The sequence below is a fragment of the Petaurus breviceps genome, unplaced genomic scaffold (assembly GCF_028583685.1).
Source record: "Petaurus breviceps papuanus isolate PSGF00001 unplaced genomic scaffold, PetGlider_PUasm1.0 185, whole genome shotgun sequence".
Classification (NCBI taxonomy): Eukaryota; Metazoa; Chordata; class Mammalia; order Diprotodontia; family Petauridae; genus Petaurus; species Petaurus breviceps.
Genome location: NW_027185797.1, coordinates 1,504,751 through 1,522,192, shown reverse-complemented (window position 1 = coordinate 1,522,192; position 17,442 = coordinate 1,504,751). Strand labels below are relative to the sequence as shown.

Sequence of the window (17,442 nt, the reverse complement as noted above, 5' to 3'; positions counted from 1 at the left end):
AGTTCATCGGTTCTCTCTCTTGAGATGGACAGTACTTTTTATCACAGGTTCTTTGGAATTGTCTTGATCAAAGTAGTCAAGTCTTTCATATCATCCTTATAATACTGCTGTTCTTGTTACTGTGTACAATGTTCTCCTGTTCCTGTTCACTTCACTTTGCATCAATTAACATAAGTCTTCCCAGGCTTTTCTGAAACCATCCTGTTCATCATTTCTTATACTACAGTAGCATCCTATTGCAATTATATAAAACTTGTTCAGCCATTCTCCAGCTGATGGGCATTCCCTCAATTTCCAATTCTTTGCCACCACAAAAAAACTGCTGTAAATATTTTTGTACAAATAGGTCCTTTTCTCTTTGCTTTGATCTCTTTGGGATACAGACCCAGTAGTGGTATTGCTGAGTCAAAGCATACGCACAGCTTCATAGCCCTACTGGCATAGTCTAAATTGTTTTCTGGAATGGTTGGACTAGTTCATAATGACAGCAACAAGGCATTACTATCCCTAATTTTCCACATCCCCTCCAGCATTTGTTGTTTTCCTTTTCAGTCATGTTAGTCAGTCTGATAGATATGAGGTAGCTCTGGGTTGTTTGAATTTGCATTTTTCTACTCAACAATGATTTAGAGCACTTTTTATGTGACTATTGATAGTTTTTATTTTTTCTTCTGAAAACTGCCTGTTTATATTATTTGACTATTTATCAACTGGGAAATGGCTATTATTTTTATAAATTTGGCTTAATTCCCCATATGCTTGAGAAATGAGGGTTTTATCAGAGAAATCTGCTATAAAACTTTCCTCCAGTTTCCTGTTTTCCTTCTAATTTTGGCTGTATTAGTTTTGTTTGCGAAAAAGTTTTTTAATTTTATGAATTCAAAGTTATCTATTTTACTTTTTATAATTCTCTGTTTCTTATTTGGTGACCCTTTCCTTATCCATACATTTGACAGGTACATTTTTCCATGCTCTCCTAATTTATTTATAATATCACCCTTTGTGTCCTTTTTGATCTTATCTTAGTAAATAGTATGAGATGTTGATCCATTATGCCTAGTTTTTGCCAATCTGTTTCCTAATTTTCCCAGCAAATTTTGGCAAATGTTGAGTTCCTACTCCAAAAGCTTGGATGTTTGAGTTCATCAAACACTAGATTACTATGGTCATTTACTACTGTGTATTGTATAACTAATCCATTCCACTGGATCACCCTTCTATTTCTTAGCCAGTACCACACTGTTTTGATGATGTCCTTCTTTGCAATACACTTTGAGATATTGACAGGATGCATCCCTTAACATTTTTTTCCATTGATTCCTTAGATATTCTTGACCTTTTGTTCTTCCAAATGAATTTTGCTATTTTTTCTAGTTCTATAAAATAATTCTTTGGTAGTTTGATTAGTATTGCACTAAATAAGTAAATTGACTCATGTAGAATTGTCATTTTTCTTATATTGACTGGGCCTACCCATGAGCAATTAATATTTGTGTATTTGCGTGAAAAAGGGTTTGTAATTATGTTCATATAATCCCTGGGTTTGTCTTAGCTGGTAGACTCTCAAGTATTTTATATTGTCTGCAGTTACTATAAATGGAATTTCTCTTTCTATGTCTTCCTGTTGACTTTTGTTGGTAGTGTATAGAAATGCTGATGATTTATGTGGGTTTATTTTATATCTTGCAACTTTGCTGAAATTGCTAATTATTTCAACTACTTTTTAGTTGATTCTCTAGGATTCTCTAAGTATACAATCATATCATCTGCAAAAAGTGATAGTTGAGTTTTCTCATTGACTATTTTTATTTCTTTAATTTCTTTTTGCTCTCTTATTGCTAGAGATAGTGTTTTTGGTATAATATTGAATGATAGCAGAGAGAGTGAACATCCCTGCTTCACTCCTGATCTTACTGAGAAGACTTCAAGTTTATACCCATTACAAATTAATGCTTGCCCTTAATTTTAGATAGATACTATTTGGCATTTTAAGGAAAGTTTCCTTTATTCCTATGCTCTCAAGCATTTTTATTAGGAATGAGTGTTGTATTTTGTCAAAAGTTTTTTATGTATCTATTGAGATGATCATATAATTCCTGTTGGTTTTGTTATTTATGTGGCAAGTTATGCTGATAGTTTCCTAATACAAAAGCACCTCTGCATTCTTGGTGTAAAACCTACCTGCTCACAGTATTATGATCTTTGTGATATATTGCTGTAATCTCCTAGCTAGTATTTTATTTAAAATTTTTACATCATTATTGAATATGGAAATTGGTCTATAGTTTCCTTTCTCTGTTTTTGCTCTCCATGGTTTAGATATCAAAACCATGTTCATGTCATAAAAGTAATTTGATAGGACTCCTTCTTTACCTGTTTGTTTCCCCCAAATAGTTGATATAGTACTGGGATTAATTGTGACTTAAATATTTAGTAGAATTCACTTGCAAAGTCATCTAGTCCTGGGACATTTTTTTTAAGAAGCTTACTTGTGGTTTGTTCAAATTCTTTTTCTAACATGAAGCTATTTAAGCATTCTATTTCTTCTGCCAATCCTAATTTTATTTATTAGATCAATTTTTTTTACTTAAAATTTTGCTAATCTCTCCTTTGATTTTTGGAATTTTCATTTTGGTGTTTAATTTGGGATTTTAAATTTGTTGCTCTTCTAGTGATTTTTACTTGCATGACCAATTCATTGATCTGCTCTTTCTCTCTTTTACTGATGCACATATTCAGAGATATCAATTTTTCTCTAAGTCCCGCTTTGAATGCATCTCACAAATTTGGTAATGTTCTCTCATTGTGAAATATGAAAATATTGATTGTTTTTATTATTTGTTCTTTACCCACTCATTTTTTAGGATTATATTCGTTTCCAATTAGTTTTTAATCTATGCTTCCATGGTCCTTTTTAAATATAAATTTTATTGCATTATGGTCTGAAAAGGGTACATTTACTATTTCTGTTTTCTGCTTTTGGTTTTGGGATTTTTATGCCCTAATACGTAGTCAACTTTTGTGCAGGTACTATGTACAGCTAAGAAAAAAGTATATTCCTTTTTATTCCCATTCTATTTTCTTCCAGAGGTCTGTCATATTGAATTTTTCTAAGATTCTATTCATGTCTTTAACTTCTTTTTTATTTAGGGTTAAATTTATCTAGTTCTGTGAGGGGAAAGCTAAAGTCTCCCACAAGTAGAGTTTTAACCATCTATTTCCTATTGTAATTCATTTAATTTTTCCTTCAAGAATTTGAACACTATGCCATTTGGTGCATATATGTCGAATACTGATATTATATTACTTCACTATCTGTGGTTCCTTTTAGCAAGATGTAGTTTCTCTGCTTATCCTTTTAATTAGGTCTATTTTTGCTTTTACTATGTCAGAGATCATGATGGCCAGCCCTGTCTATTTTTTTACTTCAGCTGAAACATGATAGATTCGGTTCCAGTCTCTTATTTTAACTCTGTGTGTCTATCCTCACGTGTGTTTTTTGTAAAAACAATTACAAAGCATATTGTTGGATTCTGGTTTCTAATCCATTCTGCTTCTGTTTTGTTTTATCAGTTAATTTTGCTTTATGGTTTCATGGAATTCATCCCATTCACATTCACAGTTAGGATTACTGTGTATTTCCCTCCATCACATATTCTTCTGTTTATCCTTCTCTCTTTTTATCCTATCCATCCTCAAAGGTCCATTTTGCTTCTGACCACTACCTATCTTTTATCTTTTTATCTCCCTTATATCATCTTCTCCTTGTTCTTTTCCCCTTCCCCTCCTGCTTCCCTGTTGGGAAAGATAGATTCCTATTATCAACTGAGTATATATAGGTGTGTGTATATGTGTGTATGTGTATGTATATATGTGTGTGCATATAAATATATATGGATACACACATATTCTCTCTTTAAACCAATTTAGAAATGAATGAGGTTCAAATGTTACCCACCTGCCCCTGCCCCATTTTTCTCTCCACTGTAAAGTTCTTCTTGCGTACCTGTTTTATGATGAGAGAATTTTCCCCATGCTTCTTATCCTTTCTTCCTTCTCCCAGGGCATCCTTCTTTTCACTTATTCATTTTTTTACATTATCCCAACATAAATGACTCATTCACACACCCTCCCTCTATGTAGAAGCCTTCTAACCCCCCCTAATAATGATAAAGTTCTCATAAGATACATATATCATTTTCCCAGATAGAGGTTAACAGTTTACCCTTATTGAGTCCATTATGATTTCTTTCTCATGTTTATACTTCTCCTAAGTCTTATATTTGACAGTCAAATTTCCTATTCAACTCTGGTCTTTTCATCAAGAATGCCTGAAAGTCCTCTTTATATATTTCATTATATATTTTGGCTTTTTTTTTTCCCTTGAGGGATTATACTGTTTTGTGGGTAACATTCTTGATTGTTATCTCAGCTCATTTGCCTTCTGGAATAACATGTTCCAAGTCCCCTGCTCCTTTAACATGGCAACTGCTAAATCTTGTGTGATCTTGACTGTTTCAATGATATTTGAATGCAGCCAGAAGGCTGCATTCTTTGACTTGGAAGCCCTGGAATTTGGCTGTAATATTTCTGGGAGTTTTCATCTGGGAATATCCTTCAGATAGTGATCAGTGAAGTCTGTCGATTTCTATTTTGCACTCTTGTTCCAAGTTATTAGTGTAGTTTTCCTTGAAAGAGAATGTCTAGGCTCTTTCTTGAATCATGGTTTTCAGGTAATTTCAGGTAATAATCCAGTAATTCTTAAATTATCCCTCCTGGATCTATATTCTAGGTCAGTTGTTTTTTACAATGAGATAGTTCACATATTCCTCTATTTTTCTCTCTTTTTTTAACTCTTTTATTGTTTCTTGACGTCTCATGGAGTCATTAGTTTCCATTTACCCAATTCTAATTTTTAAGGAATCATTTTCTTCAATGAGCTTTTGTACCTCTTTTTTGCCAATTCTGCTTTTTAAGGAGTTATTTTCATCAGTGAATTTTTGTATGTATTTTTTCCATTGGGTTAATACTGTTTTTTAAGGAGTTATTTTCATCAGTGAATTTCTGTACCTATTTTTTCCATTTGGTCAATTCTGGTTTTTAAGGTGTTATTTTCTTCCAAATTTTTGTGCCTCTTTTACCAAGTTGTTAATGGTATTTTCACAGGTTTTTTTCCTTAGCTTTCATTTCTTTATGTAAGTTTTCCTCTACCACTTTGATTTTGAAATTCCTTTTTAATCTCTTCCAGGGATTCTTTCTGAGCTTGTGTCCAATTCACTCTTTTTTCTTGAAGGCTTTGCTTGTAGCTGTTTTGATTTCATGATCTTCTTTGGAGTTTTGTCTTGATCTTTTCTGTGACCATAGTAGGTTTTATGTTCAGGTTCCTTTTTTTGTTGTTTGCTCATTTTTCCACTCTATTTGGTGATTTGGAACTTTACATTAATGTTGGGCTTTGTTCCTAGGGGGATAGGGCAAGGGCAATGTCTCGAGTTTTTAGGCTTTTTTGCACTGCTGTTTTCAAGCTGGTTCTAGGTGTTTGGAAGTTTTCGGTGTTTCCAAGGTGATATGATCTGGGGTGAAGGGTTGTCACTACTCTCTTGGTCTTCACTCTGGTTCTTACCCAGAAAGGTCCTCTGTCTCTTGTAACTATAATCAATACTACTCTTCAGGGCCCCTCCTCTGTTGGGAGAAGAAATGATATTGTTCCCTGATCTGGAAGTGAAATTGCCCCTCAGGGTTTCCACTCTCTCTTGACCAGAAGTGCTCCACTCTGCCCTTGAACTATGACTCAGAAGTGCGTATAGGCAAAGAAGCTGCCAACCAGTCTGGTCCTGCATCCATTGCTAACATAGGGTGTCCTCTGTAATCTCTTTCTGACCAGTTGCTAGGTCCACTTATTGTTTCTGGCTTGAGAGCCCCCAAAGCTGCTGCTGCTTCTGATACCACCACCTAGTCCCACCATTGGCTCTGGGTCAGCCTTCTCCCTCATGTCATAGACCTCTCTTTCTGACCTCCCATGTAGTCTTGGGTTAGAAGAACGTCTCACTCTGATTTTCTGTTGGTTCTACTACTCCAGAATTTACTTTTAAGTATTATTTTAAATAATAACTAAGTTGTTCAGAGGGGAATGTTGGGAGAGCTCAGCTAAGTTCTGCCATCTGGGTTCCACCCCTGGAAATCCATGGTTATAACCTAATTATTTGTGATAAATTACTGTTATACTTCTCTAAATAGTATCTATAGTAGGTACAAGCTTGTTACATTAAAAAAAAATTACCTACTTTTTAAGGTCTCAATCAATCAATAAACAAGTACAAATTTAGTACCTACTAGTGCTAAACTCTGTGGTAGGAGCAAGGGATACCAAAGTAAAAGGGAAAACAACTCCTACCCTCAAGGAGTTTATAGTCTAGTCTGGTGTGCGTGTATATATACATACATATATGTGTGTTTATGTGTATATATACATATACATATGTACAGATTAAAATAAACCACATTATATCATGTTACATCATATATTATATCATTATACTATAATATTACAAAAGAATGGCAGTTGAGGAACTAGATAAGTATTCTAGGATGCTTTATCAGAGTGGGTGTATTGTACCCTAATATCTGATCACATATTAATAATATTTACTTCTTTTATATTTAGTCTGGATATTTCCACTACAATTTTTTTTTTTGCTTTTTGGAGGGAGGAAGATAGGGCAATTGGGGTTAAGTGACTTGCCCAAAGTCACATGGTGTGTGTGTGTGTGTGTGTGTGTGTGTGTGTGTGTGTGTGTGTGTGTAAGTGTCTGAGGACTGGATTTGAACTCAAGTCCTCCTGACTCCAGAGCTGGTGCTCTATTCACTGTGCCACCTAGCCCCCCCTCTACTACAATTAATAGAATTTTAAGAATTTGCTTTTCATGGGGCAGCCAGGAAGCACAGCGAGTGAGAGCACCGGCTCCAGTGTCAAGATGACGTGGGGATAGAATCCCGGGCTCAGACACTTAGCACCCACGCAGAAACATCTGGCTGTGTAACCTTAAGTAAGTTACTTAACCCCAATTGCTTAGGGGTGGCCAGGTGGCTCAGAGAGTAAGAGCACCAGCTCCAGTGTTGGGATGACCTGGGGGGATCAAATCTGGGCTCAGATACTCAGCACCACACCCAGAAATAACTGGCCATGTAACCTTGAGCAAGTTACTTAACCCTGACTGCTTAAAAAAAAAATTTGCTTTTCATTTCTCTAGAAAAGAGAAAAAGAAATGAATTTCTTCCAAGGGTTAAAACAACAAAACAGGGGCAGCTAGGTGGCACAGTGAATAGAGCACTGGCCCTGGATTTAGGAGGACCTGAGTTCAAATCCAGCCTCAGACACCTGACACACTTACTAGCTGTGTGACCTTGGGCAAGTCACTTAACCCCAATTGCCTTACCTTTCCCCCTCAAAAAAGCCCCCAAACAACAGCATTCTCCATCTGTACCCTAGGCATAAGGGGAATAGGAATGGAGTGGATGAGGAAACCAGAAAAACCAATTCAAAAACATTATTGTTATAATCAACTAGTGTGTAAAAAAAATTCAACTACTAGAAAAACAAATAAATGATGTTTTTCAAAGGGAAAGTTAATTTTTCCCCTTCAAACAAAGGGCAGGAACAAGAAATATCAAGCATCCACTTATTACACATATGTATTGCCTGTTTCAAATTATTTTAAAAATGAAAAATATCATACTTTAATGTTACTTCCGATAGCGGCCCAGCAGCAGATATAGTTACAGGTGGAAAAAGTTCTAGCTCTTCTTCTCAACTTGAAAATACGGTAACACACAAAGGTTTAGTGAAAATATTTCAAATATGTTATTCATTTATCAAGTCATCCCATTATTTAAATTTTGGTTCATTCCAACATTTTCCTTCCAGATTTTTTAAAGATGAGGCAAATAGGTCAAATGTCCTTCAAAATGTGTGACAAGAATTGTGTGAATCACCATAAGTCATCAGCAGTGGAGTCCCCTGGTTAGATCATGGCAATGAAGTCTATTATAGATATGAAGAATGTTGGACCCAGGAAGGCCCTTGGGGATGATCTAACCCCAACTTCTCATTTAACAGAAAAGTTACCTTTCAGGGTGAAGTGATTTGATAAAGTAAGAACTAGAATCTAGGTTTCCTGATTTGTAGACAAGTGGTTTTCATACCATTCAGTAAATTTCTATGTGATAGCCATGCCAAAATTATCTCTAAATTACAAATAAAAGACACTTCCTGAGATTCAGAATAAGAAAGTTTCTAAAAGGTTGCAGTTTCATGCATATGCAAAGAAGTTTAACGTGGCACTCTAGAGAAATGCAATTATAAGAAACTGAAAAATACAGAATCATTTAAACTACATTCCTTGAATACGTAGATTTTTTGCAGTTAATGACCTAAAAGGAACATTTATACTTCAAAACACCCTTCCTCTCCCTGAAGTATTAACTTCCCAAAACAGCCCTTCTCCTTTGTGAGTGACAATCCTTTTTACAATCTGAACTAACAATACAAAGGCAAATTACTACCTTATTTTAAATACAGAGATTCATGGCATTTTTGAAAGTCTGTATTGTTAATATCAAAGTAAGATTACAGATGCTGAAGGTGACAAATGTCTTAGTTTTCTCTGTTATATGGCTCAGCATTTCATCAACTCAAAAGAAGAGAACTGTAATTAGCAAGGAGAAAAAGATAATATAATTGCTGAAATGTGGACTCTTTTACCAGGAAATAATATTCCACTCAACCAAGGACTTAAGTGAGAAACAATGCATTGCTATTGATCATTTCAAGATTAAATTTAAAAATCAGTCCATATAATCTAAATGATAATAAATAAATCCAAATCATCATTTAAACAGTTAAAAATGCATCATTAGACAATGCAAGCAAGCATAGATGCTAATTTTAAAGTATTCTCTAAATTCTGTTTTCAGCCATTTTGTCATTTTAGGATTCTTCATGATATTTAATATCACAATCTGTAACCACGTTTCTATGGAGAAGTTCACCCTATTTGTGGCTGTCGACTGAACAAATACATTATTGGAAAGGAATTCATTTTCTTCCAAATGTCAAATTTTATTACAGCCAAGGGATTAAAAAAAAAGGTCACTTCCCTGGAGAAAATTGAATACCATTTGGATTTTTAAATTACCCCATTGACACACAATCCCAGAGACAGCAGAGGCACCACATACAAACTTGAAAAATCAAAAGCATTACTTACAAGCAAAGTTCCACAACTGAAAAGAAATTCCTCAGTTACAACTTGAGGACGGAATACCTGTAGGAGGAAAGGATGGATAGACAGAACACTTAAGCATATGGAAAATTTTATTTCAAGTAATGTATAAAAATTAAAAATTTTGTTTGAGTTGATTTTTTCTAATTCTAGCATGAAAGCAATGCGGTCAACTGAAAAATGAGTGATTCAAATTTGGGTTACACTTTTTTGTTCACAAAAGTGAATCTTACCTGTGAGGTCACAAGGTGAAGCACCACAGGCATCATTGGAAGACAGATCTTCAGCTGCTTAACCTGTACCGTCGATGGATGTTTACGTCCAGAAACATTAGCCAATGCGCTGAGAACGTCACCTGCACATTGTGACATGGAACATCACAAGCTCAAGGTACTACCCACATGTAGCTCCAATGAACCATTAATGTAGTCTCATTGGGGGAGGGTGGGGAAGGCAGGAAGAATAGAGCATAGTCATGAAAACAGCCAGAGGTGGAGAGAGGAGTATGTGGGATATTAACCATGATGATGATAAAGAGGCAGAACATGGAAGAATCATTTCATTAAGAAAGTTTTTTTTAAAGAAGCATTTTATGATGGTGGCATACTAGCCAACCCCTCAGAAGAATAAGACAATGAGTCCTAAAGTAATTCTTTACATGGGAAATATCTCACTGGGTCCTGAAATAATTCTTTACATGGGAAATGAGTCCCTTATTAGACATTGAGGTTGGATTAGGTATATAAAAAGGAGCTAATCCTTAGGAACCACTGCTTTCTACAGAAATTAAAATTAGCATCCAATGAGCAAAATTCTGTCTTTAATTTGTATGTAAGAAAAAGTTGGGCAGCAAAACAAAGACTAAATCAACACTTTGATCAGCATCATTGATACAAATTTTCTCAGTAAGAAGGTGAGAAGTCTCTAAATGTCCTAAGGAGGTAAAGAAGGAAAGAAGTGTGGGAAGATATTTTCATCAGCATAACTCAATAGCCTGAGTTTCCCAGTCTAAGAATATTTAAATATAGACTACTAAAACTAATTTCAAATGTTTAGTATTTCTGGTTTATAGCTACATCTGCTGGAAAATCATGGAGTAGAATAGATTTAGCTAATAAAAAAGTAAATTGTCAAAAATATGTACATCTAAGTTGTTAATGTAATTTCTAATAACTGGCACAGAACAATGACAAAGCACAATTCTGATGAATTAACAGTATCTTATTTTTTAAATTAAGTCCCTTTTAATAATTAAAATAATAGACTTCCAATTGTCTGACTTCATAATAAATACTAAGTTTTTGTTAAATTGAATTGGACTTGATAATTACAAGTTTCTTTGCCTTACTCTTTTTTAAAAAATGTGTATTTAATATTTTATTTTTCCCCCCAATCTTTGCCTTATTCTTGAATATAATAATATTTCACAATAATGTGGCAGTTTATGAACCACTTTTCTCACAAAAAACACACTAAGAGAATACAAAAATCATCACCATTTTACAGATGAGGAAGCAGGCTCAGAGAGGCCAAAGGTCAGAACCGTTTTCATATCCCGATCTTTTGACTCAAGACCCAGTGTTCTTTCTATTGCATCATGCTATGCTGGAAGAACATTTCAAGAAGACAAAAAAATGCCTTCCAGGATTAGTTAGGAAGAAAGCTCATCCAAAAAATGTTATTTAAAAAAACAACTGTACAGGTCATATTCTCAGGCCCCAAAATCAACCTTCTCTTTTTAAACATCTTCCAAAGTTGTCATTTTATACTAATTACCATGAGTATCTGAGAATCTCTTCCCTTCAGTCAGTCAACAAAACCTTTATTAAGGACTGACTATGTTCTAGGCCTAAGCATTGGGATAAAAATCAACCAATACTTTGATCTAATTCTGAAAAATAATTTTCCTTCTGAAAAATTATAACTGAGAAGATAGATTTGGAGGTCAACCTTATTTTAAGCTAGCTTATTCTCACGTCTAAGGTAAGATGGATTTTTCTGCAACTACACATAGGGAATGAAGACAGTATGAGGAGCAGGTCCACATTTTCTACAAGGTACATATTTCCCAGTAAGGGCAAAGTAAGAAAAAGCAGAAACTGAGGAAGCAACTCCAAATCACAGCTGCTTGGTTCCATTTACCCAGAATTCCTGGCATTTCTTGTACAATATGATAGATGAGAAGATCCAGGCATTTTGACAGGTACTCATGGCTGCTTTGCTGCTCCTTTCCTGGTGTGGCCTTTCTGCTGTCTCTTTCAATGTACATCACCAGTCTACACACAAGCAAGTGAAAAAAGATTACCTCTCATGGCAAAAACAACAGAAAGCATCTCTCCAAAAATACCACCAAGGCATTCGTTTCCAGGAGGCACAGTCAAAATCAAGTTGACAATTTAGATATGGTGGTAACAAGCACTCCATTTGTGCATTAGAAAACAAAAAAACATTTTTTGAGAAAATAAGCTTCTAATTTCCCCATCAATGAATTACAGAACAACAGTTTACACTAAAATTTTATATGACTTTGGTGTCCTCAATTGATTGAAAAAAAAATGTCATACATTCACAAGGTAACAAATAAAAGGCAGAATGTGATTCAATGTTGCAGAGCTCAACCTAGAAGTGTTCTTAATCTATCCCTTCTGCTGTTAGTCAGGCTGGGACCTCAATAGAAGTACATATACCTATATATCTCTAGACTCTAATTCTAGCTGTTTCATTTTACTATACATTTCAATAAAAGCTGGTCAAGGATAAAAACTTTAGTTTGGCACCAGATTATCTGAACTCAGTCATTAAATGTTTCAATTTCTCAATTCAGTTTCTCAAAGTGCTCTCATTATCCAATTTTATACATTTTATATATCTTGTATAATTACAAATTTGGAAAATGGGGAACTACTGGAGAAAAATTTCATTTGTATAAACATATCAATGCTTAATAAAGCTACCAAGTGGAAAAACATTAATTGCTTATGGGTAGGTTGAGTCTACCCATAATATATATAACTTAACAAATATATATATATATATATAACATATAGCCTACCTATACAGACATATATATATATATATATATAAAATAACAAAAATGATACTACCTAAATTAATTTGCTTCAGTGCTATATCAACCAAACTCCCAAAAGAATATTTTATAAATCTAGAAAAAAATGAAATAATCATATGGGGGAAAAAAAGACCAAGAATCCCTAGGATAATAATAATTTTAAAAGTTGTAAGTAAAGGAATCTGGGTCTATCAGAAGCAGATCTCAAACTATATTCCCAAGTGGTCATCATCAAAACAATTTAGCATTGGTTAAAAAAAAAGGAGAGACCTCAGTAGAACACATCAGATATACAATATACAAATGCAAACACAGCTACATATATGGGAAAAACAAGTCTTCTAGTAACAGATCACAGTATTATTGTTGGAAATTATCTCAAATGGCCAATTTTTGTTAGTATTGAGTTGCTTCAGTCATATCTGACTCTCTAGGACCCCATTTGGGGTTTTCTTGGCAGAGATACTAGAGTGGTTTGCCATTTTCTTCTTGGCTCATTTTACAGATGATGGAACTGAAGCAGAAACCGATAAGTGACTTGCCCAGGGTCACACAGCTAGCCAGTTTCTGAGGCCAGATTTTAACTCTGGAAGATGAGTCCTCCTAACTTCAGGTCCAGCGCTCTATCTACTGCACCACCTGGTTGCCCCATCTAGCCCAATGCATTCTAAAAAAAGACTCTTCTGTCATCACAACTAACAAGTGGCCACCTACGCTTCTGCTTTAACACACCCATCTTCCTGGAAGCCAACCCTCTCTTAAGCAGCCTAAGATCACACTACTGTTTTTAAGCCAATTATATTACGGAGATCCATGGAACTTTCAGACTAACAAAACCCCAGGATCTTTATCAAACAAACTGCCACCTAACCGTGCCTCTCCCCATCGTGTAAGCCTTTACATTTATCTCTATCAAATTTTAGCCTGATTCAGAGGCTAAACTGTTCTAGGCTCTCACGACCATATGGAATCCTGACTTTGCCATCCAGTAGGCTAGGGATCCCAACTTTGGGACATCTGAAAAAGTGATGCCTGTGATGTCCATACCTAAAACTAAGTCGCTGAAAACAATATTAAACAGCACAGGGTCAAACACAGATCCCTGGGGCCCTCCAATGGGAACATCCATCCTAACTGACATTGAGCCATTAATGACTACTCTTTGGCATCAGGCATTTAACCAGGTCTAAATTCTTCTAAATGTACTATCAACCAGCACTTAGCACCATGGCACACATATAGTTAGTACTTAAAAAATATTTATTGACTATTAGCTCACGTCTCACAATTTTTATATAAGAATAGAATGAGACATTTTATAAAAAATCTAATTTAAGAAAACAAGGTGAGAGCATGACATAATAGAGAAAGCATTGGACTTGGTAGCCTGAAGGACCTGAGTTCAAATCCTGTCTCTTATACTTACTAGCTGTGTGACCCTGGGCAAGTGTCTTAATTTCTCTGAGACTCAATGAACTCATCAAATGAAATGAAGACAATAATAACACCACTCTGACAGATTTTTTGTGAGGATAAAATTGAACAGTATGTGTGAAGTGCTTTTTAAACATATAAATGTTAGGCAGTAAAATCATGCAATTCCTCTGATTTGTCGGTATAATTGCCCTGTAAAAAAAAGTACTAAGAGTATGCTGGAATGACCTGTTCTTAATGAAATCACGTTGGCTCTTTGTGAGACAACTTTTCTTTCTAGATGTAAACTAACCATCCCTCCAATAATATGTCCTAGAATTTTGCCAGTAATCAAAGTCAAGCTCAATGGCCTGTGCTTGGTAGATTCCAATTTCTTCCCTGCACCACCTTTTTTTTTTCAAAGTGACATTTACTTTTCTCCAATTCACAGCACTCCCATTTTCTAATTCATAAGATTATCATTATTTCTGCCTTCATAGCTCATTTCCAAAATATAATTTCCTATTTTGTTCCTCCACCCTTTGGAGGAAGAAATTATCATTAACACAAATCGAGAAATTATTGGCCACTGTGCTTTGGACAGAGAAGGGAATTCTAGCCATCATCCAGATAATACAAAGCCATTTTCACTAGCATATCATGCCTCTGTCCCAAGCTTATGATCTGTTTCACAAACTGCTCATCTATTTTATTCTGTCCAGATGGTCCATAGTCTAGTCCTGTGATAATACTGCTGCTGTTTATGCCCCCAAATGTGTGACATCATGCTTTCCCCTCTGACTCCAGAATTTTCTCACAGAAATACTTCTTAGTGAACAATATTACCCTTCTCCCATCTCACTGTTCCAACATTATTTCTTTTGAATAAAGCATACTCCTCCAGAGCCATAATCTGATAATATGTTTCATCCCAACAAGATTCAGTTATAATTTGCTTTGCTGCATTTGGACCTATAGCTCATCTTGCTTGGTTAGTCAGACTTTGTGCACACTTTTTGGGTCTTCCAGGCCTTAGACCAGAACCTGGCACAGAACGAAAGCTTGGCAATTCAATGATCTTGACCTTCACAGCCCAAGGAATTCTTGCCATAAGCTGGTCTGAGACTTCTTGTAGTTCTTTAATAGTGGATGACAAGGGTTGACCTCACTAAGTCTGGTAATGTGTTACTGAGGCTGCATCTGTACTCAAGTTCAATGGAACAGAGAAGATTGTTGTTGTCATTATCATTATTTACTGGTATAGTTGTGTCCATTTCTTCATGACCTCATGAAACACAGCATGCCAATTCTGTTAATGAGGTCTCCTTGGAAAAGATGCTGGTGGTTTGCCATTTATTTCTCCAATTGATTAAAGCAAACAGAAGTTACATGACTTGCCCAAAGTCACACAGCTAGTAAGCGTCTAGGCCAGATGTGAACTTGGGTCTGCCTAACTCCAGTCCCAACACTCTATCCACTGAACCACCTAGGTACCTCCAATGGGGAAGATGCCTTTATACAAATTATTAGAAGGTCACAGGAAATCCAGGCTGACTTCTCATTTCTATTTATTTTTAAAATTCCACCTGAATCCAAAGGGAGGAAAGATAGGCCTGAAAAATATTTCAATTTAAGAATCTTGCTTCCAGGGGGCAGCTAGGTGGCACAGTGAATAGAGCACCAGCCCTGGAGTCAGGAGGACCTGAATTCAAACCTGACTTCACACACTTACTAGCCGTGTGACCTTGGGCAAGTCACTTAACCCCAATTGCCCTGCCTTCCCACTCCAAAAAGCCAAAAAAAAAAAAAAGAATCTTGCTTTTAATGATGAAAAGTAATTAAATGAAAAAAAAAGTAATTAAATGACTTGCATTTTGTAGATGGTACTTTCTAATAAGTCATATATTTTTTGGTTCACTTGAAGTAATCAGTTTGCTAGAATTCAAATAACCTAATAGAGTGAATTAGCTTCCAAAACAACACAGATTTGCAAGACAGTATAGTAAAAAAAACAAATTTCACAGAATTCCAACTTCATCATAGGCTGTTTGGGACAACACTTATCATTTTAACGACCTGTTAAATAAAATAATGCCTGTTAAATATCTACCAGTGCATGTTGCTGTATTAAGCACTTTCTGAGTGGGCTTAACCCAGTCCCTGACCTCATAACCTAAAACAAATGCATATTTTCAGTATATCTTTGGGTTTTCTATGCATTGCATACAACTGTATCTCAAGTGCTGAAATTGCAGGCAGAAGACCTAAGTACAAATCCTGACTCAGACACTTAGCTGTGTGACCCAGGGCAAATCATATACCCTGCAAGCCTCAGTTTTTTTTCCATCTGTAAAATGGCACCTGCCTGACATGGTTGTGACGAGGATCAAATGAGATAAGATATCTAAAGGACTATGCAAACCTAAAAGTGTTACACAAAGGCCAAACATCAGCACTATTTTTATTACTGTTATTCACAGGATTTGTCCTGTAGTCAAGCAATGAATGAAATAAGACTTGCCATTAGTAAGACCTAAGTCTGAATTTTGCCTCAAACACTAACTAGCTTCGGAGTCTCAGTTACCTCCTCTATAAAATAAGGGTGTTGGACTCAGTGGCTCCTAGACTCCCTCCCACTTCTAAATCTATAATCTATGAGTTGATGATTCTAAGCCTAAAAAAATATTAACATTCAATAAGGACCAGTAATGAAATCTAGCCAGTCTTCTACTGACTGAACATCGTCCAAATGTTCGGTAACAGGTCTAATAATATATTTGTCCCCCAAAACAATTCCAAGAACCAAGCAATAAACGAGTGACTAACAACTTTTTAATGAAATTTTTAAAAGCTGAAGGACTGAAAGGTTTGGACCTGTCTGATCAAGTTACCTTAAAATCCAAAAGAAAAAAGTTAAAGAAAACAGTTACTTTTCCTCAGGAACTGAACACTTTTTGGCTTAAAGCTTTCCTTTTTATGTTTCCTGGTAAAATGCAGTTAAAATATCACATAAATCCAAAATTAAATTTTCAAGTCTCAAACTGAAATTCCTGGAAGTCACATCAAAATGGCAAACTATTATTAGTAGATTCAAGTGAGCTAACTGCCAGTAAATGACATAGTGGGAAATCTACAGAAGCAATGAATAGCTTTAAAATAAGACTTTAGAAGCAACTTAAGTGATTCCACATTGTATAACACTGTCATGGACTGAAGGATTCAATGGACCAAACGAAAGAGTCAAGGAATGTGTTAAAGTTCCTCTATGAGATTAAGTGATGAGCACACCTCTCAACTGGAAAATATTCTAATAGCAGTAACTAATGAAGCTTTTCGGGATGTCCTTATGTATCTCTTTCAAATCCTAAATCTATTCACCTGAATAAAAATAAAGAGGAGCAGAAGGCCCCCAAATTTCCTAGACCATACTTAGAGATGACATAACTTTTTCCCAACATTCTAAGTGAACCAAGTAGAAAAGAAGGCTGATTTCACACACTTGTGATCAGTATGCTTTGAGGATTACAGAACACCATTTTTTAAGGCTGATGAAGTTTTTACAACAAAAATTTTTAAAAAAATATTTGAGTCCATGCTGTGTTTATAAGTTTAAAAAAAAAAGACTAGCTTAATAACAGTTGTAGAGGGGATTCCTATTCAATTAGATGACTTCAGAGGGTC

At 35.3% G+C, this 17,442-nt stretch overlaps 1 protein-coding gene across 3 annotated transcripts in view; it reads right to left on the bottom strand.

Moving 5' to 3' along the window:
• The window catches only part of ULK4 (unc-51 like kinase 4), a 651,081-nt gene that overhangs the window by 419,757 nt on the left and 213,882 nt on the right, over positions 1 to 17,442 (bottom strand). For all 3 annotated transcript variants that reach the window (XM_069088326.1, XM_069088324.1, XM_069088325.1), the window contains exons 23-25: positions 11,421 to 11,554; positions 9,512 to 9,633; positions 9,264 to 9,320 (exon numbers count right to left, since the gene is read on the bottom strand). In XM_069088326.1, coding sequence (XP_068944427.1) covers positions 9,264 to 9,320; positions 9,512 to 9,633; positions 11,421 to 11,554 — 313 coding nt within the window. The remainder of the gene's footprint in view (positions 1 to 9,263; positions 9,321 to 9,511; positions 9,634 to 11,420; positions 11,555 to 17,442) is intronic.